The sequence below is a fragment of the Trichosurus vulpecula genome, chromosome 9, assembly GCF_011100635.1.
Source record: "Trichosurus vulpecula isolate mTriVul1 chromosome 9, mTriVul1.pri, whole genome shotgun sequence".
Lineage (NCBI taxonomy): Eukaryota > Metazoa > Chordata > Mammalia > Diprotodontia > Phalangeridae > Trichosurus > Trichosurus vulpecula.
The window spans coordinates 115,189,681-115,212,211 of NC_050581.1; the positions used below are offsets into that span (position 1 = coordinate 115,189,681).

The 22,531-nt window shown below is 43.9% G+C and overlaps 2 protein-coding genes across 3 annotated transcripts in view; one reads left to right on the forward strand and one right to left on the reverse strand.

Moving 5' to 3' along the window:
* Positions 1–953: 953 nt before the first annotated feature.
* On the reverse strand, positions 954–12,851 carry MRPL55 (mitochondrial ribosomal protein L55). 2 transcript variants are annotated; one of them, XM_036737860.1, is made up of 5 exons: positions 12,732–12,851; positions 9,838–9,984; positions 6,908–7,109; positions 1,301–1,480; positions 954–1,191 (listed from the first exon to the last, which is right to left on the reverse strand). In XM_036737860.1, exons 2-4 carry the CDS (start codon positions 9,861–9,863, stop codon positions 1,328–1,330), a joined length of 381 nt encoding a protein of 126 aa, XP_036593755.1. In that variant the 5' UTR covers positions 9,864–9,984; positions 12,732–12,851; the 3' UTR covers positions 954–1,191; positions 1,301–1,327. The 2 variants fall into 2 exon arrangements, with proteins under 2 accessions (XP_036593755.1, XP_036593756.1); XM_036737861.1 differs by lacking the exon at positions 12,732–12,851 and adding an exon at positions 11,811–11,899.
* Positions 12,848–22,531, forward strand: part of GUK1 (guanylate kinase 1) — a 33,938-nt gene continuing 24,254 nt past the window's right edge. Inside the window, exon 1 of the mRNA XM_036737859.1 lies at positions 12,848–13,014. Within this exon, the coding sequence (XP_036593754.1) occupies positions 12,930–13,014 (85 nt within the window). The 5' untranslated portion in view covers positions 12,848–12,929. The remainder of the gene's footprint in view (positions 13,015–22,531) is intronic.

Sequence of the window (22,531 nt, forward strand, 5' to 3'; positions counted from 1 at the left end):
TTATACTAACAAGCAAAAAGAAAAAGAATCCTAGCCCTAAAAGAGCTTACATTCTGATAAGGGAAGATAATCTACAAAACAGAGCTGAAAAGGGAGTGGAGGAGAGAAGGTACCTCTTGGGTGGGGTGGCCCATGGTGTCAAAATCCGAAACATCAGAAGCGCAGCTGGGAGGAGAATAAAGTTTGGCTGCCTGGGGCACTCCCCAAAATGAAGGCCCCAGGAAGAATCCACGGATGGGACAAAAGGGCTGGCATGATGGAGGGACGTTCCAGGGTGAGAACGAAGCTGAGTCATGGTGTGGAATTCTGGAAAGTCAGAAGCACAGCCAGGAGGGGAAAGCAAACTCCCTCTACCAATACAGATCTATATCTTTTCTGCAATTACTACTCTTAAAAAATTGCCTAGGAAACTGAGAGGTTAAGTGATTTACCCAGGATCACACAGACAGGATGTCAGTCAGACGTGACCATTGAAGCTGGGTCTTCCTGACTCCTAGGCTGGCACTTTATCCACTATTTCCTGCTTCCAGATTAATCTTTCTGATATGAGGTCACTCTCCTACCAAAAACCAACAATGGCTCCATGTCCTCTACCAAATTCTTAAACTCTATACAGCTTGGCACTCAGCCTCCAACTAGCCTCGTCTACCTTTTCAACCCTATCTCGCTGGTCTCAACATTCCTCCAGTCCTACCTCTTGAAATCTTCCCCATCTCTCAAGATCTGGCTCAAATGCTGCCTCCCTGGTAAAGTCTCCCCTGATCCCCTCTGTTAAAAACAAACTTCCCTTCCAATGTACCTTCCTAGCACTGAGCACATTTTACCTGGATGGTGGCTATTTGTATATGCGAGAGTCAGCAAAGGAACATGGTCAGATGAGTTTGACTTACTCTGCCTCCCTGGGTCTGTATGCTCATTTGGAGGAGTGTCACACAGTTATAAGAATCCATGAAAACAATGCACATATTTTATAATGTACATGTAGGTTGTTATTATTGTTTGTACATTTTATCTCTCCTATGAAAGTGTCAACTCCTAAAAAGAAATAAGGTTCATCTTTGCTTCCGTAAATTCCTGGAGGGCAGGGGCCACATACTGTCCATCTTCATTTCCCACTGCTGTGCACACAGAAGTTGGCCCTCAGGTCTAGGCAAGGGTTTGAATCAGGGAGAAGCAGCAGAGGAAAAAAGTCTAGGAAAATCATCCACATAAAAGATAAATAAGTGCATCATTACAAACTTTAGTATAGTTTTTAATTTTTTAAAATAGTAATGTATTTGGGTGCACTAAATGCACTTACCTTTTATACAATCTTAACATAGCATGTTCAGTTTTTCTTCCAAAATTTTGCGTATTGTTCCACGCTGAAGTCATCTCCAAATTCCGCCTCTTTTTTTCCCACTTCCATATACCTGGGATTCCGCTTGCGTAGTCTCATCCTTTTTTCCTCCGGAGAAAGTGTGTCGATATCTACTGGCATCTGAAAAACACGGGAAAAGCAAATGGTATAACCATTCACTGTGAAATCCTGAAAACTGAGAATCGTAATCCTGGAGGTGGAAGGGACCTTGAAGGCCATCTGGTCCAAACTGCACTGAAGCATAAATCCCTTCCACGTCATCCCCAACAAATGGTCTTCTGGCCTCCCCTTGACAATTTCATTCCTGAAGCTAAATGTAATTAAGTCTTCTGTTTAGCGATTTCTTATCAAGGTCTGCAAACAAAGGATATTTAGCCTTTCTTCATAAAATTTATTTCCCATTTAATTATTTTCTATTACTTTCCTCTGGATCTTCTCCAACTACATGACACCAAAATACAGTACAGACAACAACTGAATACTCAGGGTGGCAAAGCCTCCATGATATCCGAAATTTCAGAAACCTCATTAATTAGATATTAATTTGAGAATCAAATAAAAGACCTTCCAGGAGCAACCAGTTCTGCAGTGCAGGATTAATCTATGTTAGCTCTTTAGCCTGAGCTCATAAGCTTATCATTAGCAGCATTTATTAGTGGGAGTTGTTAAAGGGAGGTCTTGGATGACCCTATTTGAGAAGATCAGAGCTGTCAGTCATTGCCTGTATATATCAAGCATTGTCATTAAAGAAGAAAAACATTCTGTTATAAAGCAGTACTGAGCCAAGGCTCCCTCCTATGAGGTCACTATAGAGAAACAGAAGTGATTTTTTAATAGACCACCCACACTAGAATTTATACATCCAAAGGAATATAATCTTATTCATTTAACAAACATTAAGGGCCCACAATGTGTACAGTATTGTTCTGTGTAACATGGAGGGGATGCAAAAATAACCTGTGTGACCATGAACATGTGACTTAAGCTCCCTGGGCTTCCTTTCCCTCATCTGTAAAATGAGGGGGTTGAACTAGATGACCTCTGAGGCCCTTTCTGGCTCTAAATCTATGATCCTATTATAAGTAAGTCATGGTTTCTACCTTCATAGAATTTGAAGTCTAGCAAGGGGCTTGATACACATCTAATACAAAATATTAGGTGACAAATGCATAAGAGGGATGCTAGCAAAGTGTTGTGATTGGCCGGGAAGAAGTAGACGGAGCTTAAGGAAGCTACATGCGAGATGACCTTTAAAAGATGGCTAGGAATTTATTGGACAGAAGGAAGAGGCATCCATGCATAGGGAATAGTGGGAATAAAGTCATGGAGACAGGAAAGGGTGAGAAATGCAAAAAGTATGGCAATTGGAGAGCACTGCCTTAGTTTCCAGCTCTTTACCACTATAAAAAAAAAGCTGCTAGAAAGATTTTTGTCTGTAGGGTCCTTTTCCATTAAAAAAAAAAAAACTCTTTGAGGTATGGGCCCAGTTGTGGTAGTGCTGAGTCAAAGGAGATGCGTATTTTAATGACTGCTTCTAAACTGCTTTCCAAACTGGCCATGCCAGCTCACAGCTCTGCCAGTAGCACATTCATGTGCCAGGTTTCTGCCCTACATTTGTCATTTTCCATTTTTGTCAACTCTGCCAATCTCTTGTGTGTGAAGTGGAATATCAGTGCGGCTTCAACGGGCATTTCTCCAGTTATTAGTGATTTGAAGCTTTTTTCACATGGCTGTTGATAGCTTGGATTTCTTCCTTTGAAAACTCCCTGGTCATATCCTTTGACCATTTATTGGCAGGTGAATGACTAAACAAATTACGGTATATGATTGTAAAGGAGTGTTATTGTGTCATTAGAAATGATAACATGGAGAGTTCAGCAAAGCTGTTGCAGAGTGAGGTGAGCACAAAAAAATTATACAGTAACAATACCATAAAAACAACTTTGGAGGACTTTAGAGTTTGGATCAGCAGTGACCAGCCCTGATTCCAGAGGACCAATGAGGGAGCAGAGTAACACTCTCTCAACAGAGAAGTGATGAATTCAGACATGGCTAATGCAAGACAGTGTTTTGCTTGCCTATGCATATTTGTCACAAAGGTTTCATTTTCTTTTTCCCAATGGTGTGGGAGGAGGAGACAGAAGAGAAAATGGATTTTTGTTCACTTAAAATCAATTTAATTTTAAAAATGAAATATAGATGACACAAAAGACATCAATAAAAAGAGGATGGCTGGCAGTAGAACCTGGCCAGGCCACAGAGTATGTAGACATAAGTAGTATGAAATAAATAAGAAAAGTCAGGTGCCACAAAATTGTGGAGAATCCTAAATGCAAGGCTAAATTTGAATCTATTCAATAAACAACAGGGAATCACTGAAGGGTTTTGAACAAAGGAGAAACATAAATGTTTCTATGTAAATCTATGTAAAAGGAAAATTAATCTGGCAGAAGTGTTAAGGACAGCCTGACGTGAGGAAAGAATAGAGATAGGAAGATCATTTAGAGTCTACGATAGTGGCAGAATCACAGACTGTCTGAGTCAGAAGGGACCTCTGAAGTCCTGTATTCCGGTGCTGTTCAAACAGAATCAAAGGCCACTAAACCATTTGTAACAATCCCTGAAGACAGGTAGGACTTAGAAAAACATATATTAACATCATCTGCTTTATTGTATTTTTATTTGCTATTGCTGTTTAGTTATTTACAGTCATATCTGACTCTCTGTGACCCTATATGGGGTTTTCTTGGCAGAGATATTGGAATGGTTTGCCATTTCCTTCTCCAGCTCATTTGACAGATGAGGAAACTGAGGCAAACAGGATTAAATGACTTGTCCAGGGTCACACAGCTAGTAAGTGTCTGAGACCAAATTTGAATTCAGAAGAATGAATGTTCCTGTCTCCAGGTCTAGCCCTCTACCCACTGCACCACCTGGCTGCCATATTTTTATTTATTTTGTTAAATATTTCTCAATTACATTTTAAGCTGGTTGGACCATGCTCAGGAATGTTGTGGGTCACACGTTCCACACCTAATCTGAACAAGAATCCCTCCGATAACACCTCTAACAAGTGGTCTGTCAACCTCTCTTTGAGGACCTCTTCTTGAGGCAGTCCTCTAAATTCTGGATGGCTCCAATTGTTAGGGAATTTATCTTCTCATTTGGCCTAATTCTGCCTCGTCCTGCTGTTCTGAGGTCAGGCAGAATGAGTGTAAAACCCCTCCTCCACACAGCAGCCCTCTTGATTCTTGCATATAGCTATCAGGCTCCTTAGTCTTCTCTCTTCTAGACTAGACACCTCCCATCCTTCACATCCTCCCACAGTCCTGGTCTCACCTTCTTCACCACTCCACTTACCTAAGTCTTTCAAAAATGTAGTACCCACAACCGAGAACAGTACCTCACCTGTCACTCGGCAGGAAAATCAGCTCCTTCTGCTGGGTACTCTGCCAACTCCATGAGCTCACAATGGCATTAGTTTTCTGGCTGCCATGTTACACTGACGACTCAAATAAATGAGCCTGCCATACCCTAAAGCCCCAGGTGCCTCTCATAAGAACTCCTAATTTCCTCATCCTGAATTTGTGAGTTTATTTTTGAGCCCAAATAGAGAACATCATACTTATCCCTGTTAAATTTCTTTTTATTTCATATCAGGTCACAGATATAGCCTATAAAGCATTGCTGAACTATGGTCTTTGTACCTCTAGCACCAAGCATAAGGTCTGTCTCAAAGAAGGCACTATAACCACTCTAAAATTTATTGGCTGATTTTCGGGTCCTGAGTGTCATCAAACGTATCAGCTATCCTTCCCAGCTTCATGCAATGTTCTGATTTAATAAGCACACCATCTATGCCTTTGTCCAAGTTATTGATAAAAATGTGGAGGAACACAGGGCCGATATAAATCTCTAAGTTATTATTGAGACACCTCTCTACCTTGCATCTCACAGCCAAACACCCAGAAATAAGTCGCCTATACTCCCCTCTGCCACTTCCTTTTATCAACCCCTTGCAATCTGGCTTGAGACCCCATCACTTAACTGAAACTGTTCTCTCTGGGTTTCCAATGATCTTAATTGTTATATCCTTCGGCCTAGGCTCAAACCATATACTTCTTGACTTCTCCATAGCACGGATCCTGGAGGCCCCTCCTTCCTGTTGGAGACACTTGGTTCCTTCAGTTTTCAAGCTTTCTCCTGGTTATTCTTCTGTTTGCCTTCTTAGTCTCCAAGGCTGGATCACCCATGCCCTACGCCTAACTGTGGGGTTAGAACTACCCTAAAGTTCTCTTGTATAATCACCTCATTACCTCAGAGATTTCATCAAATATCATCACTATGTAAATAACTCCTAGATCTGGATAAAGAGCCTTTCATTCTGAACACTAATTCTACATCACAAACTGCCTATTAGACATCAGAGCGGCACAGCAGAAAAATGACTCCTCTGCAGCCACAGGACGTGGGTTCAAATTTTGTCTCTGATGCTTTCTGCTTATGTGGCCTTGGAGAAATCATTTCATTTCCCTGGGCTTCTGTTTCCTCATCTATAAAATGAGGGGGCTGGAAGAGATGGCCTCTGAGGTCCCTTCCAGCCACAGACCTGTGAACCTGTAACCTCCAACTGAATGCTCTGCATGCACCTCCAAACTCAATATACTGAAAATGGACTTTTAAACTTCCCACCATTAAACCTGCTCCTTCCGTTTCTGGGGAGGGCACAGCCACCTCAGAAAATCTCAATTCTTCATTCTCCCTCCCTTCCCATATTCGACCAGTTGCCAAGTCTTGTCTCTTCCACATCACCTCTCACATCTATTCCTTTCTCTCCACTCACATGACTATCATTCTTGTTCAGGATCTTATATTTCCTGCCAGGAAGGGAATAGCCACTTCCTGATTGGTATGCAAATTCTAGTCTCTCCTCATTCTAACATATACTCCATTCAACATCCAAAATTACCTTCCCGAAGCACAAATGTAACCAGGTCATTCCCCTGCCTGAGAACCTTTGATGGCTTCCTGCTTCTTCCAGTATAAAATACAACCTCCTTTGCTTAGCATTTAAAACCTTACATGATCTGGTTCCAGCCTGCTTTTCGATGGGTAGTGCCTCTAGCTCCCCTCATATGCCCTAAGTTCCAACCAAACTGGCCTCCCTGCCATTCCTCAAATGGAGCTCTCCATTCCTGGCCTCCATGCCTTTTCATAGACTGGTCCCATGCTCCTTTCTGATCTGCACCTTCTGGAACCCCTGCCTTCCTTCCAGGCTCAGCTCATGCACCATTTCCTACAGGAAGCCTTTCCTCATTCTTCTGTTAGCACATTCTCTCTCCTTCTCTATCATGGATATATTTATCTGTTTGCATGAGGTATCCCCCAAGTAAAATGTAAACTCCTAGAGGGCAGGGACGGTCTTCTCTTTTGTCTTTGTACCCCAAATCACAGCACAGTGTCTTATACATAATAGGTTCTTAATAAAACCTTTCTGGATTAATATAAAAATAATTTTAAAAATTGAATTTGTGCTCAAATTCTTACAGTAAGGATCCGCCGAGGCTCCTTATATCTGATATGAATGGTAGATCCATCTGGCTTGACCAACATCACTGGATAGAGACGAGCATAAGCCTTCCTGTGCATTCGAGTGAGAGAAGCCCGGTTGGAGTTGAGCTGGATGGAGGATGTATGCAGGTGATGTGAAGTGGGAAAGCTAATCTTCACTAAATTCTGTTGTAGGAAGCTACAAAAGAAAAGGTTCAGATGGGTCAAGGGTGTCCTCATTCACTCAATGAAACTACCATCAAACATTCACATTATACACAAAAAAGATGACAAAGCCATGCAGAGCTATCCACCAATATTAATAAGGTAATACTGTTTAATCCTCACCAATAGGCCAGGGCAGGGGTGGGGAACCTGTGGCCTTGAGGCCACAGGTGGCCCTCTAGGTCCTTGGCCTTTTAACTAAGTTCAAGTTTTGCAGAATAAATCCTTTTTATTAAGGGGTTTTGTTCTGTGAAGTTTGGATTCAGTCAAAGGGTTGCACCCAAGGACCTAGTGGGCCACATGTGGCTTCAAGACTGAAGGTTCCCTACTCCTGGGCCAGGGGCTTAAAGCTACAAAAACATCTCCTCACCCCCCTTGTAGTACTTTAAAGTTTACAAAGAATTTTCCTCCTTATAGCAACCTTTTCAGGTGGCTGGTACAAGGATTATTATCCCCATTTTGCATATGAGAAAACATAGATTTAGAAAAGTAAAGTGGTTTGTACAGGTCATACAGCAAGTCATAGCCAGAGCTAGGATTCCAATTCAGATCTTCCAATCTCATTTAAAAAGAGGTGGGAGGAGACAAGAAAGCAGAGTGAGGTAAGCATTTCTGCAGAGCTCTTCCAATAAAACTCTCAAAATAACTTTAAAAAGCATCAAACTGAATTCTGAGTGGGACAACCAACAAAAAGTCACAGTGAGTCATTTTTCCAACCCAGTGAAGCTTAGGACAGAAGGAAAGGTCTATGAACACTGGGGCCGGGACTGGGGGCATCCAGTGCACAGAGACAATAAAGAGGCTGAACACGTGGTCAGAAAGAGATCCTAGGGGACACCTGTGCAAGCAATGGACTAGGTGCCATCCTTTGCGGGTTACAGTTTCAGGGCAGACAGAAGTGGATGTAGTCATAAGGGAGCAGGGGCCCTACCTACATAAGGACCAGAGTGCTGACCAGGAGGGCAGTGACCAGAACTCCTATCCATGAAAGCTGCAGAAGGACATAAAAGACTAAAGCTCAGCCCAGTAACCCCCAACCCAAGGTAAGCAGAGCCTAACTCTAATATAAAGTCCATAGGCTGTAAAAATGAGCAAACAAAAAAAGAACCTGTCTATAAAAAGCTACTACGGTGACAGGGAAATTCAAGATATAAACTAAGAAGACAGATCTTCTGACTCTGAGGAAAGTGCTTGTTCTATTAAGAGCAAGCTCCTGGCCCAGGGCTTATACTTATATTGGATTCCCTACAACACACAATACATAGCACAGAATTGAGTTCCTGTTGGGTGTTAATTAAAGTACTGACTGATTGACAAACTATGGTGTGTTATTGTGCACTCAGGGGATAGTATTCTTTTTAAACATTTGTTGTTGGCAAAATGTGATTCTGACGACACTTAAAATCAGTATGGTAAACCTGAGTACACAGAACTAATTAACCCCATTGCTAGAAAATAAGAATGACTTTCAGTTACAAAAAGTGATTAGTTTTTGATTCTTCCAGGGGTTACTTATGGGTAATAAAGATAAAAGTCTTTGTATGTGGGCAAACCAGACCTCAACAGAAGCTATTTTGGTAAAGGATAAAGTTAAGCTGCATTAATCCCCAGAGATATTAATAAGATGAAGAGCAGGACTGAGCACACCTGAAATTACAGAGATTCTGAAGCAGTTAAGAAAAATTTCTTTTGAAGTCCTAGTGTTTAACTCATTTTCTTGGTTTTGAATTATGCCTATACTTGCTTGACACTCAAGGAAAGAATAGTGGTAATGCAAGGATTTAAAAGAGTGACTGGTTAAAGTGAAACATCTTTCTTAGGCTTCCCAAAGACCTTCTTAACATACTTCCTCATATCTAACACCTGGCATTTTCAAAGGCTCTCTAAGTTACCCATGGGAAAAGAAAAAGAAAAGTTTTAAATTAAAATCTTTAAATGTTTCTGAAACTGTCATCTGATTCTGAGATTTTCTAAGTTTTGTTTTTTTTTTCCACTCAACTAATAAATATCTGCATGCCTGGTATATGCAGCTACTGTGGGGGACACACAAAAACATCAGTAAGACATAGTCTCTACCCTTGAAGACCTAAACTTCTGGCAGAAGAGATAAGATATAAACACATAAAAAACTTTAAAATATGAGTTAACAAGTAGCAAGAGATATAACTCAGGGGAGCAAAAAGCTGCAGCAGATGAGGAAGTCTATAGGGAAGAGGTGGGGCTTTTGTAACTGACATTTAAGATTTGGACAAAGAAAAGGGCATTTATTTACATATGGCAAACAACATGAGTAAATGGATATGAAGTGCTCCTGAAGTAATGCGTAAACTTGTACTGGAGGAGTGGTATGTTCATATAGGCAAAGAAGAACACTGGACTTGGAGTCAGAAGCCCTGGACTGAATCCTAATTCTACCATGTGTGAAGCTGTGTGACTATGGACAAGGCACTTCACTTCTCTGAGATGAGGGTTCTTCACCTATAAAATAAGGATCTTCACACCTTCCTAGGGTATTATAAGGAAAGCATTCTTCAAACTTTAAATGTGAGCTGCTATTGTTATTAAGTTGTTCATAGTGGATGATAAAGCTGGAAGGGTAAATATAGAAAATTTTCTGATTAACAAAAACAGATAACTCTATGGGAAAAGGAAGTATTCATCCATGGTTTAATACCCATATAATGCCAAAGCTTTGTGCTTACCAAATCACTCTTCTCACAGCTGCCATTCTCGCCCCTGGTATGACTGCAGCAGGTCATGAGATGGAGGCCCTCTTTACACAGCTGTCAACTGAGCCTCATCACATCCAAGGCACCAAAATATTAACTGATGTATACTCTGTGTACAGTCTGCAGCCCAACAAAATTAGACATCTTTTTTTAGCTGAGTCATTCTTTTAAAATTATCTCTATTTAAAAACCTTAAAATGAAATACCACCCCCCAACCCTTTACAGTCTTATAGCAGTTAGGCAAAGGGTCAGATTTTCCCAGAATCTTGGCTATACTCCTATGTTAGGCAGTTTGGGAAACACTGATTGGAATGCCATTAAGCTATGACTAAAGTTTTCTGGGATCTCAAAGGGCTGATGAACTCTACATTGTTTGATCACCAGTAAATAAACTGACAGGGAATTGAGATTTTAGGTTTGCAAGAGGCCTTATAGATCATCTAAATCCATCATTTTAGAGATAAGGAAAGTGGGCCCTAGAACAATGGTTTTAACCTGGGGTCTGTGAATCTGAATAGGGGAAAAAAAAAACCCTACATCTTTATTTTCAATAATCTCTAACTGAAATTTAGCATATCTTTCAATTATGAATTTTTTTTTAATTATTCCAAGAAGAGATATCTATATAGGCTTCACCAAGACTGCAAAAGAGATCCATGTGTAGCGTTAATGGAATATAAGATCTTCCCCATCTATTAACAGGCCTATATGACCACACGTGTCCCCTTTTCCTTGGAACAGGGGCCGTGTAGGTATTTCAACTGTCTTGCTACTTTGAGCTCTGGCCCAGCTCACAGCTATAATACATCCTGAGTCACACAGAGCCCCCTGGGGGAGGATCTTGCCTAAGGGAAACGTTGTTTACAGGGAGGCTTGCTTGCAGGAAGGCTTTCACACCTTTTGGTACTAAGCTAATTGAGTCATGTGGGTTGTGATGCCTTCTGGCTCTGAGCCTATTAGCCAAAAGTGTATATATAGTCCAAGGTGAGATTTTGCTTTGGAGCTCACTCATGGGAAGAATGTTCCTGTGATCTGGCCAGATGAGACTCTGGGTAGCTGCTGTTAAGGAGGCCCCCCCCCTCCACCAAGATTTGTGAACCCAGATTTTGGTGCTCCCTAGTCTGGTGACTATGTATCTATTACTTTGTTCAGACAGTTGGAGCCCTGTCTGTTGAATCTTTGTGCCAATTTCTCTGCTTGTATTTTCTCCACATTCAGGGTGCTGACCTTTACCCTGAACTAGTGAATAACTTATATATGTTTAATTAAAGACTGTTGACCCCTTTGAAGTTGTCTTTCCTTTAAAAGCAGATCAAAGAACCTGTGCTAGCAGGCCATAATGGTGTGCTAGGGTGCTTGCTAATACACCATGACAAAAAAAAAAGTTAAGAATCTCTGCTTAGAGATTCGATTTAACTCAACCACTCTGGAGTCAGAAAGATATGGGTTCAAATTCTGCCTCTGACCTATACTGGCTGTGATCCTAAGCAAGTCACTTAACCTCTTAGTGCCCCCAAGCAACTCTCTAAATTATTAAGTTGTAGAGAAGATGCTGATCTTAATTGATAGAGGGGGTTTCCTTACTAGGAATTCCCCACTTATATCCCCCCTAAAATAGATAAATATAGATCTATGTATTATCTCTATTAAATACCTATATATGCCAGGCATGTATCTATTAACTATATTAACTATCTATATGTGCCAGGCACTGGACTAGGTATTCCACAAACAGACAAAAATGAAACAGTCCCTACCCTCAAGAAGGGGAAGAAAGGGGGGAGGGGAGAGGTAATAATACGTAAGTACAAAACAATTTCTACGGGGAATACACTAAGGACTGGGGAAATGCTGAAAGGCCACTTAAAAGGAGGAGGCAGAGGAAGGGGACTATTCCAGGCACGAGAGACAGCCTGTGCAGAAGCATCAATAAGGAACTACGTACAGAGAGTAGCAAAGTTTGGTTGGAAGGTAGACGGCAGAATTCCTTCGGGGGAACTCCAAGAGGTGAAGGGATTTAAATGCCACATACAGGGGCCTCCATTTTATCCTAAAGAAAACAAGGACCTACTGGAGCTTCTTGAGAAGGGGAGTGACACGATCAGCCCTGTCCTTTAGGAATGGCAATTTAGCGCCTCTGCGGAGGATGGATTCTAGAGGCAAAAAATTTGAGACAGGGAAGCCAATTAGGAGGCCGTCGCAACGGTCCGTGCAAGAAGCGATGAGAACTTTTAGGGTGCTTGTGGTATGAACCCACGTGTAGGAAATGACTTGCCTAAGGTCACACAGCTTACAAGAAGCAAAAATGGGATTTACCACCAGTTCTCCTGACTTCAAGTCCAGTGTTCTTTTCACTACACCTGGACAAGAACCTTTAAAAAATCTGTTACCAGGCGGCGGGAGGGCTAAGTCTGCTGTGCACAGCGCTTGGTGGCAGGGTTTCTACCCTGAGTTCAAGAGAAAAACCTCGGCACTCCCTCCCAAAGCTGCTGCCACTACACCCCACAGCCACGGCTCCCGCTGGCCCAAGGGAACAGAAAATGCAACGGCAGCCAGCGTTATAGGAAGCCAGAAGGAACCTAAGCCCAGGGTCTCTTGCAAGGGCTTGGGTACCCCTCCCCCCACCACCTCCCCACGTCTTCCGGGCCTGGGAGGACACCGTCGCTGCTCAAGCTGCTACCGCCCCGGATGCTCGGGTCACCACGTCCTCAGAGACTGGAGGTACGCCCAGGGCCCGGTCCCTCCCCTCGTGAGGGTGAGTGAGGCCTCGGGGCCGGATCAGCCCCACGCGTCCTGGGCGTCTCTCTCCAAGTCTCCAGCCCATCTACGGGCCAGAAGTGCGGATGACCGCCGCCGAACTACCTACCTCCCGGGGCTGCGGTGCTGAGAGCGTACGGGAGACGCCTCCGAAAAGGGAGCTGCGGCCTCGGGGGCTACGCGGGTGCGCTGGTTCGCACAGCGGGGGCATAAGGTCGCGAGCGGCGCGTCCGTGTCGCCTCGCAACGGCGCGCGGAGATGACGCAGGAGGGGGCGGGGCCGCACTCGTGCCTCGCGGGCCGCCTCCATGAGCTGGCGTGTCTGGCCGAAGCTGGCTGCCGCAGCGGGAATAGCTACGGCCTCCGCCTCCACCGTCGGAACCCGGGCGGCAGGTGAGGCGACGAACGACAAGGGCGGGGACGGGCGTCAGGAGACAGGTGGATCTCCTGTCCCCTCCCGCTGCTTTCCGGGAGCTGTACTGAAGCGACGGGAGCCGGGAAGGGTCAGGCAGGGTCCGCGGGGAAGGAGCCGGAGGACGGGAGCCGGGACGGGACACGCGCCCCGGGGGTGCTAAGAGAGCCACGGGTGATCGCAGTGGCGTGGGGGCACCTGGGCGAATCTAGCGCGGCTGGGGACCTCGCCTCCCTTTGCTTTCGCCCCGACGTGGCCAGAATCACGTCGCCATAAAAGATGGGTCCCTGGTCCCCCAGACCCCGGGCCCCCAGCCCTGCACTGCCCCTCTCGCTGTCCCCACGCCCCCCCTCCTACGGGGCCCGCTGGGAGGGAGGCGTGAAACTCGTGCCCGAGTGGCGGGGAGCTTCCTGCCCGCGGGTCAGGGTTTCACGTGCTTTCCATCCTCGGATACCCCCCGGCCGAGGACTGTCGGCTTGTGACTCGCCGGGTTTTCTCTCCTTTGAAGAAGCCCTTGGTGGTAGTCATCACGCCCCCTAGCCCCCGCGCTATGAGTATATCTGTACTGCGCTTAACTGAGATCGTTTTACAAAAAAGGCGAGCATGCATTAAGCGCCTACTGTGTACCCCTAGCGCTGTACTGTGCTCTGGGAGTACAGGAGGAAGAACGAAACGTAAACAACGTTTAACTTAATTCGGTTTTGTTGTTTTTAAAGTAGCACTATTTCTGCTGAATTTAACCTGAAGGAAGTTCCTCTAAATCCTCCTTTGCTTTGCGGTTCTTATATTCAACGAAGGGTAACTAAGTGTCGTATATGAGCAAGGACTTGGGCAGCATGGGGGGGTGGGGGAGGAGGATCAAAGTACCGGATTTCAGAATTGGAAGGGACGTTGGTCCTCCTAGTCTAGTCCATACTTAAAAAGGAATCCTCAGTACCACATACCCAACAAATTGGTTATCCATTCTTTACTTAAAGACTTTCAGTGACGTGGAACCCACTCACTGAATAACTGTTCTTGTTAGCATGTGCGTCCTAATGTTAAGACTAATCTGCCTGGACAACTTCTACCCATTGTTCTTGGTTCTGCCCTGTGAGAAGAGACAGAACAAACTGCTCTTTCCTTGTAATAACAGCCTTTCAGCCACCAAAAATAGTTATCATGACCTCCCTGAGCCTTCTCTCATCCAGGTGAAAACTTCTCAGCTCCTTCAACCAGTTTTCATATAGTCTAGGGCAGAGCTGATACAGACCCTCCCTGCTCTCTAGGTCTATTAGACCCTCTGTGGGTAAGGACAGATGCACCAGTAATTGATACAGTATAAGTGCCCAGGCAAAGGGCTATAAGAAATATGAGGAGAGTTTCCTTTTACCTGGATGAGCAGGGTAGGGGAGAGGAGAACTTCATAGAGAAATTGAAACCTGAGATGGACCTTGAAGATAGGGGGAAAATTCAAAAGGAAGACAGAGCTGGAGAGTCCTTTCATTCCAAGAATCTTAGGTTGATATGAGCAAAGACAGAATTAACAGAGGGTAAAATTTGGAAGAAGAATATTATGAGATGAGACAGATTGGAGTCAGATTGTGAGGGCCTTGAATGCTACAATCAAGAGTTTATAACAGCAATAAATATAGTTTACAAAGTGTTTTTATCTGTACTGCTTCATTTGTGTGATTTTATTTTTCCAGTAGTCTGAAGGGTAGATTTTAGAGGGAAGAAGATGATGGAGGCAGCAGCCAGCTAGGAGAAGCTTACAATAGTTTAGATAAGAAGAGATAGAGTGTGAACAAGGGTGGTGTTGGCAAGAGTGGAGAAGAGGGTGTAGAAGCGAGTAATATCTTGGAAGTAGAATCGGTGGAACATGAGTGATTAGATGTGGAGGAAGAGGTATAGGGAAGAGCCAAAGAGAACCACAAGGATTCAAGTTCGGGGCATTGGAAAGACTGTGATACCAACAACAAAGATAGAGAAGCCAACAAAAGAGAGATTTTAGGGGACAGAGGCCAAGTTCATTTTTGGTCATCTTTGAGATGCTGGTAGCAAATCCAGGTGAAGATGTCCACTGGATAGTTGGAGATTCAAAACTGAAGCCGGAGGGAGAGATCCAGGTGGAGACACAAGATTAGCTGTGTCCTTATTTACTGGTTTGGTTTAGTGTTTGTTTGGTCATGTTTCAGATACCCAGCCTCACTCCTCTGACCCATTCATCCACACCTTAAAACAGGGAAATGCACAAAAATAGTTTGGTGTTTGGGGATGGGAAGGAGAGCTGCTGATTGGGAAGAGAAGCTGCAAAAGGAATAGATTGTAAAACAAGTTAAAAGGAATTTTTTTCTTCTCTCTCAGTTCCTCATCTAACCCATTCCTTTCAGTCTGATGTGGGGACAACAGGGAAAACTTTTTTTGGAAAAGAAATGCCATCCTTTCTTCTTTCCTAAGCTGAGTTGATCATGGGGCAATGGGAGGGTTAAGGTTGGTAGTGAATAAACTTGTGTTACTTTCATTTTTGGTTTGATAAAAGGACACACTGTGCTGAAAAATGTATGGCCTTTCTTACGCAAAGATATAGCTTATCATTTGTTAAGGTTTATTATTGCCCTTTGTTTTTACACCAAAATTATTTCCCTTTAACCAATTCTAGTCTCCTCAAATCCTTCCTTAACGTGAATTCTACAAAATGAAATTTTCCTTGACATGGAATTGACAAAATCCTAACATGAAAAACACTTAGGCAAAGCCAGCTGAAAAACAACTAGGTCTTACAGCATATGGTCTCTTCCAAAATAATTGTAGCTTACTCTCCTGTATTCACTACATGCACTGCCAAAGGTCTTTATCATTCCAATAAATTAAAAAAAACAACTTGTCCCTAAACCCTACCCTGCCCTCCCAATACCTGTTCCCTCGTTCTCCCTAGGCCCCTGAAAACTCTTATGCTGAGGTTCCCATATAGTGCAAGTCTGGGCAGTAGAAAATATAGATATTTTACTGATCTCCAATATAATTTGGGTGGGGACACATTGCTCTGATCTAAGGAACTTCAGAACATACAATGTCAGAGCTGGAAGAGTCTTTAGAGCATTGTGTTTGTCCTTCGTTTTTGAAGAGGATCATGACATCAGGAAAATGATGACATGACTTGCAGGTGATTTTGATTTGAGTGAGGGAGGGCTGTGCAAGGTCACCAGCTTCACTTTCTCCTCCAGAGCCATCTGTGTCCAGTGGCCTGATATTCATCAGGATGACTGGAGATGGCCCAGGATGCAATGGGAGACTCTGGCCCTTTTAGGCCTTTTCAGGTTCTCACTTTGAGTGAGGTAATGCCCATTCAGTGAATACATCTCTTTTAGAAGTGAGTCAAGGGGTGGCCCCTTTAATTAGAAGAAAGGGAAAAAAAATCAAACTGGGAGGGGAAGACCCTGTCAAGATTGCTAGTGAAAAGAGAAACAGTTACTATTGACATTCACTCTGCGCCAGAAGGGTCATAGATTGGACCCTAATAGGTCCCTGCCCAGGCTCCACTTAATGGCTTTAGAACATAGAATGTTAGAGATGGAAGATCCCTACAACAGACTGTTAGAGCTGGTGGCCGTGACAAGAGTAATATAGTGGTGGGAATACTGGTTTTAGTTCCTTTCTACCTTAGTGACTTTGGGTAAGTGAGTTAATTTTTATGGGCCCCAGTTTCTTTACACGAGTAGGTTGTAATAGATCTTTTCTAAGGTCTTTTCCAGCTACAGAGCTCATCCCATGAAGACTTTGGGTCAATGGCCCTCCTATTCCAGGTGGGTAAATCATAGCCTGACCCGCTGGTGTCTAGAATCTGGTAGGAGATAGATCTGTTATTCACCCTAAGAAAGAATCTGTTTACCTGAACTGAAGTACCAAAAACCTGTATAACACTTCTTTCCAGGATATAAACCCCATGACGCTATACATCTCTCCCTTCCCCCCTGCCCTATTATTCAATCTAGTACGCTGGCCACCCTCCTGTTCCCCGAACAAGAAACTCCATCTCCTGGCTCTGGGCATTTTCTCTGATTGTCCTCTGTCCCTGGAATGCTCCTCATCTCAGCCTCCTGGCTTCCTTCGAGTCCCAGCTAAAATCCCACCTTCTGTAGAAAACTTTTCACAGCCCCTCTTAATGCTTCTGCCTTCCCTTTGTCAATGACTTCCTATTAACCTGTATAGAACTTGTTTGTACATAGTTATTTCCATATTGTCACCCCCATCAGACTGTGATCTACTCAGGGGCTGGGACTATCTTTTGTCTTTCTTTGTATCCCCAGAGCTTAGCACTGTGCCTGACACGTTGTACTTAATGCTTATTAGTTTTCTGAATGACTGTGACCATGTTACTTCTCTGTAGGGCTGGTTTGGGAATATGTGTAGGGTTTTTTTTTTTCCTGGCTTCTGGGCTCCATGGCATACACTCTCCTTAGCATATACTTTATTTTGGTTTAGGAGGGTTTTGAGACCCTACTGTGTCCAGGATCATATGACTAGTACTGGGAACCTCAGGAAGCTTATAATCTTATGTGGGAGTAGGCTATATATAAATATATGCGTGCGTGGGTATGGGTGTGGGCGTGTATGCTAGAAGATGGGATGATAGGGGTAAAGGAGACTTCACTTGGCTGGGAGATCAGGAAAGGCTTCATGAAAGAAGGGGCACATAAGTTGGGCCTTGAATAAAAAGAAAACTTCGAATAATCAGAGAAGAGAAAGGAATTAGTTTTTGACACAGAGGACAGTCTTTCTGGAGGAGATAAAAGCGATTGGGATTAAATTAGTGAATAGTAGGTAGTTCGGTCTGGCTAGAATGTGAAAATGTGAAATACAACTGGAAAGGTCAGGTCAGGAAGGAACAGATTCAGATCTGTTTCTGAGGTCCCCGTTTAAAAGTCTTGCCCATGGGCAGTGGATTATAGCATCAACAAAGCTGGGGTGATGACTAGCCCTGTGCCAATTTAGGTCTCACCCAATTGTCGCTCGTCCACGATATGAGAACCATAGATACCAAGGTTTTCCTACTTGGTCCCCCAGAGGCTACCATGACGCCCGGACAGGCAGGCAGAGACCATTGGCCCAGTTCCTTTTTGGAGTAGGCTGCAGGGAATAGTAGGTTGGTTGCAATACTGAAGGGTCAAGAGAATAGAAATAGATGACCTACCAGGGATATGAGAACATTGAAGTGGAAGCTAGGCCTACCTGAGGTAGTAAAGCTTTTCCCATTTTTTTGCCCTGTTATGATTTGGGGACTGCCTTCCTAGGGCTACCTCTGTCTCTGGTGGGCCTGGTGGCCCACCCGCCAGATGTCAACATCTCTTCATCCCTGAGTTGGTCTCCTGGTTATAAAATTTCTTCAAGAGTAGCAGGGTTTGTCTCACCTTCCCCACCCCACTATTTGGGGAGTACGGCATTCCAGACAAGGAAAGCAATCAGGACTCTCACCTAGCCAAGAGGTTAGGGCCGGGGGAGAGGAAGGGAAGAGAAGGGAAGGGTGTATAATGGAAGATCTTGTAAAGAGTTTGGAATTGAAGTTAGGCATTGCTGTAGGAGCAGCCCTGTTGTCCAAAATTTTCTTCTGTGTGTTTTATCTATGATGGGTAAATTGCAAGGTAGGAAATGTGTCTTGTGTACTGAAGGCCCTTCTGGCATTATTCTATTAGGAGTGCTTAATAGATTCTGATTTACCTGCTTTCCTCCTGGAATTACTTTACTGCACAGGGCAAGTCACTGGGAGTTTGCTTGGAAGTGAATGCCTTTTCCTTCTCATATTCTCCTGCCTTCCTTCCTTCAGCTGACTTCATGTTTGTATTACCCCTGTCATGTCCCTTTTTAAAGCAAAGCATGATAAGAGCTTACAGCCACAATGGAATTTCTGTCAAATAGTCAAACGTTGATTAAGGCCTGTTCTGCTAGGGCCTCCTAAAGGGCCCTGTTGCTTTATCCTGACATGATGATGACCTGAATTCCGAAAGGCATCAGTGGAGACAGGTTTTGCCAAGTTGGACAGACTTCAGGTGAAGACCACGTTCTAAATGTGTATCTGTTGTCTAAGGACTAGACTAGCTAAGTGCAGACAGACTCATCACCGGAGAGCTGACCACAGTCATATCCACTTAAGCAATTGTCTGTTGAGGTGCGGATGAATTGCTTTCTGCCCCGATAGAGTTCTGACAAATAACGTTATAATCCTAGGGCCACTGATCACGGGTTTAGAGCTGAAAGAAGGGACCTTAGAAATTGAGTCCAAGCCCTCATTTTATGAATGATGGAACTGAGGCACATCAAGGTTAAGTGACATGCCTGGGATAACACATACAGTGTCTGAAGTAGAATTGAAACCTCATTCTTCCTGACCCTCAGGTGCAGTGCCCCCTCCACAGTCCCCACTCCTGTAGAGCTGCCTGTCTAGGTGCGCAGAGGGAGGCTCATCACCAGAAGGATGGTCACCAGGGAATGAATTATTTTGTGATAGTCACTCTGCCAAGGCATGAAGGAGATATATCTATCTGTGAAGGACCACTTTTACTAATGAACCCACAGATTCCAAAAGAATTGAAGTCTAATCCAGTAAAATTCACTATCTACCACCTGGAGACCCGGCGGTAACCGTCCTAGGAGGATTCTGAGGATGCTTGAGATTTTCAGGGCCTCAGGGTCCTCATTCTGAACATCATGAGGAAAGGACTCTGGAGATCATTTAGTCCAGCCTTGTGATTCGCATCAGTATTCTTCAGTGGAAGAAATACCCACGTTGGTGAATTCACAGATCTTTTAAGATTGAAAAGAGTTAACTGAGTGGTTCATACAGTAGGCGATTGCTGTTGACTAGGATGGTGAGGGAAGGCTTCTTGTAGGAGGTGGGATTTAAGCTGGGCCTTGAAGGCTCCGGAGGATTTGGGTGGGCATTCTTGAGCAATCTGTGAGAGAGGCAAAGCCCTGGAGATAGAAGAGTGCCAGTGTCCCCTGGACAAAATGAGGCAACAGCCTTCCTTTCTTGAGAGCGGAAGGTGAATTTGGGGGACTGGTAGGAGATAAACCTAGAAAGTTATCTTAGAGCCGCATGGTAGATGCCTTGAATGTCAGGCTCGAGAGTTTGAAATAACAAAATGTTAGAAGTATAAGGGACTTCGGAGACCACATGAGGGCTAAGAGGAAACCATTGAAGGTTTTTGAAGAAAGGAGTGATATGATCAAAGTAGCAAGCTTTTCTGGAATCAGGTGGTGGCAAGCAGGAGAAAGGATGCCCCCTGATTGAGCTGATAAGGAAATTCGGATGAATTCTACCTACTACATGAGATGGTTATAAGAAAAAGGCTTTGTAAATTAGAAAGCATACACTGTAGAAATGTGAGCTAGCAAAGTAATACATACCAAACACACCTGTGACGTGGAAATCCAAGGCAGCATCCAGACAACAGGTGAAATGAAAAATCATTGAAACATGGCCTTCCCTGTGCTCCAGGTCCTCCAAGTGGGGCATGACTGCTTGGAAGGGTGGAGCCACAGGTTTAGTACAGATCTCTCCTCTGTCAAACGAAAAGAGTCATCTTTGCCCCGTCTCTCTCCATTTCAGGGACATCTTGACCAAATGAGAGAATGTACGTAACAATGCTTGGAAAACTGGAAACCCTTGCAGAGGGGAAACAGCATGGTTTGGTGACACAGACCCAAGTTATTTATTTGTTGTTTTGTTCCTGCTCTGCTACTAACTAGCTCTGGGACTATGGTCAAATCCCTTAAAAACCCTCTGAGCTGATGTTTCCAGACCCGGAAAATAAATACATTTGATTCTGGACAGGCCCCTTATAGCTCTGACAGTCTATAAGTCTGTGACTAGTAGGAATATTCCATAATGCTAAGACCAAGTGAGTTCTGGTGACCTCTTTTGACTGTGTGGAATGCTGGGCATTCTTTTTAACCTCATAAGGAGTGGTTATGAAGATAAAATTGGATAATGCACATTTAAAAAAAAAACCACTCTACAAATGGTAGTGTGCTTGTTATCATCTCTGGGTAAAGTGGGTTATAGCTGCCTGAGAGTTCTTTTCATCACACTCCCGCCCCCCTTTCTCCTCTCCCCCCCACGAAGAGATAGAATCATCATAGGATTTTAGAGCTGTCTCTTTTCTTCATTTATTTGGAAAAAAATCCCATACATCCTTCAAGACCTACCCCAAACAACCATCTTTTTCAATAAGCCTAGAGCCTGATAGCCCCACCCACCCTATAGAACTCTATCCTTTGAAATCCTGGTGTTCTTTTAAATCATTTGTATTGCTATCTTTTCTATTTACATTGCCTAGATTTCCCCTTGTGTGTCTCCCCTTACCTCTCGCAGAAAACTATACCTTATAATACTTTCTTTTGAAGAAAGAAGAGGGAGAAAAATCAGTAAAACTGAAAAAAATCTGATATTGCATATTCAGTGTTCCACTGCCACAGGATTCCTCTACAGGACCAGGGGTGGGGGTGGGGAGGTGATGCCTTCTCCTCTTTCTTTGTTTTGTGATGTTTGTACTTTCCATTTATGTGGTCCTTGTATATTGTTTTCCTGACCCTCTTTACTTCTCTTTGCGTTACTTCATGTCAGTTTTTCCCTGTTTCTCTGTACTATCTCATATTGGTCATTTCTTCTGTCGTATTCATGTACCACAATGTGTGCAGCCATTCCTCAGTGGATCCCATAGCTCTTGATCTGCACCAGGTCATGGCAGTTAGCATCTGGCACCTCCTGTCCCTCCTCCCTTGGATTGTGGTTGTTTGCTTAATGTGTCACACGGTGGAAACAGCCCTGCACCAAGGTAGAAAACCTGGGTTTGAATCCCAGCTCTGTCATTTAGTGTCCGTGAGGCCCAGCCAAGGCCCTTCTCCTCTCTGGATCTCAGTTTCTTTCTCTGCAAAACGAAGAGGTGGAGCTAGATGATCCTGAAGGCCCCTCTCAGCTCTGACCACCTGTCATCTTCTGATTTCCCCTTAGATGACAAACTTCCAGAGAGTAGGGACTATCATGTGTTGCATATTTGTGCCCTCCCACGGTGCCTTGCCCACATTAAGTGTTCAGGAAATACTTGCTGAATGGATGAATTCAGTTCCACAAATATTTATTAAACACCTCCCAAGTTCAAAGATTCTAAGGGTGTAGAAATGAAATGTGTCACAGTCTAATGGGGTGGAGGGGAGGGTGGGGATAATACAACATTATATAACATTAAATGAATAAACATACTACCACGGCAGAATGTGATGGGGGCAAGGGAGAGACCCAGACAGTTTGAGGAAGAAGAGCTCACTTCATGTTTTTGGGGTGGGAATCGGGGAAGACAGGGAGTTCAGCAGGTGGAGAGGAGTAGGCTTTTTAAAAGCTGGTGACAACTTATCCCCAAGAGGTTTAGGAATAAGACCAGCAGGGCCAGAAGCAGAGCCGCTTAGGCTAAGACACTGGCGGGAAGTGCTCATTGGCTCTTCTAAGACATCCCCTCTGGATTT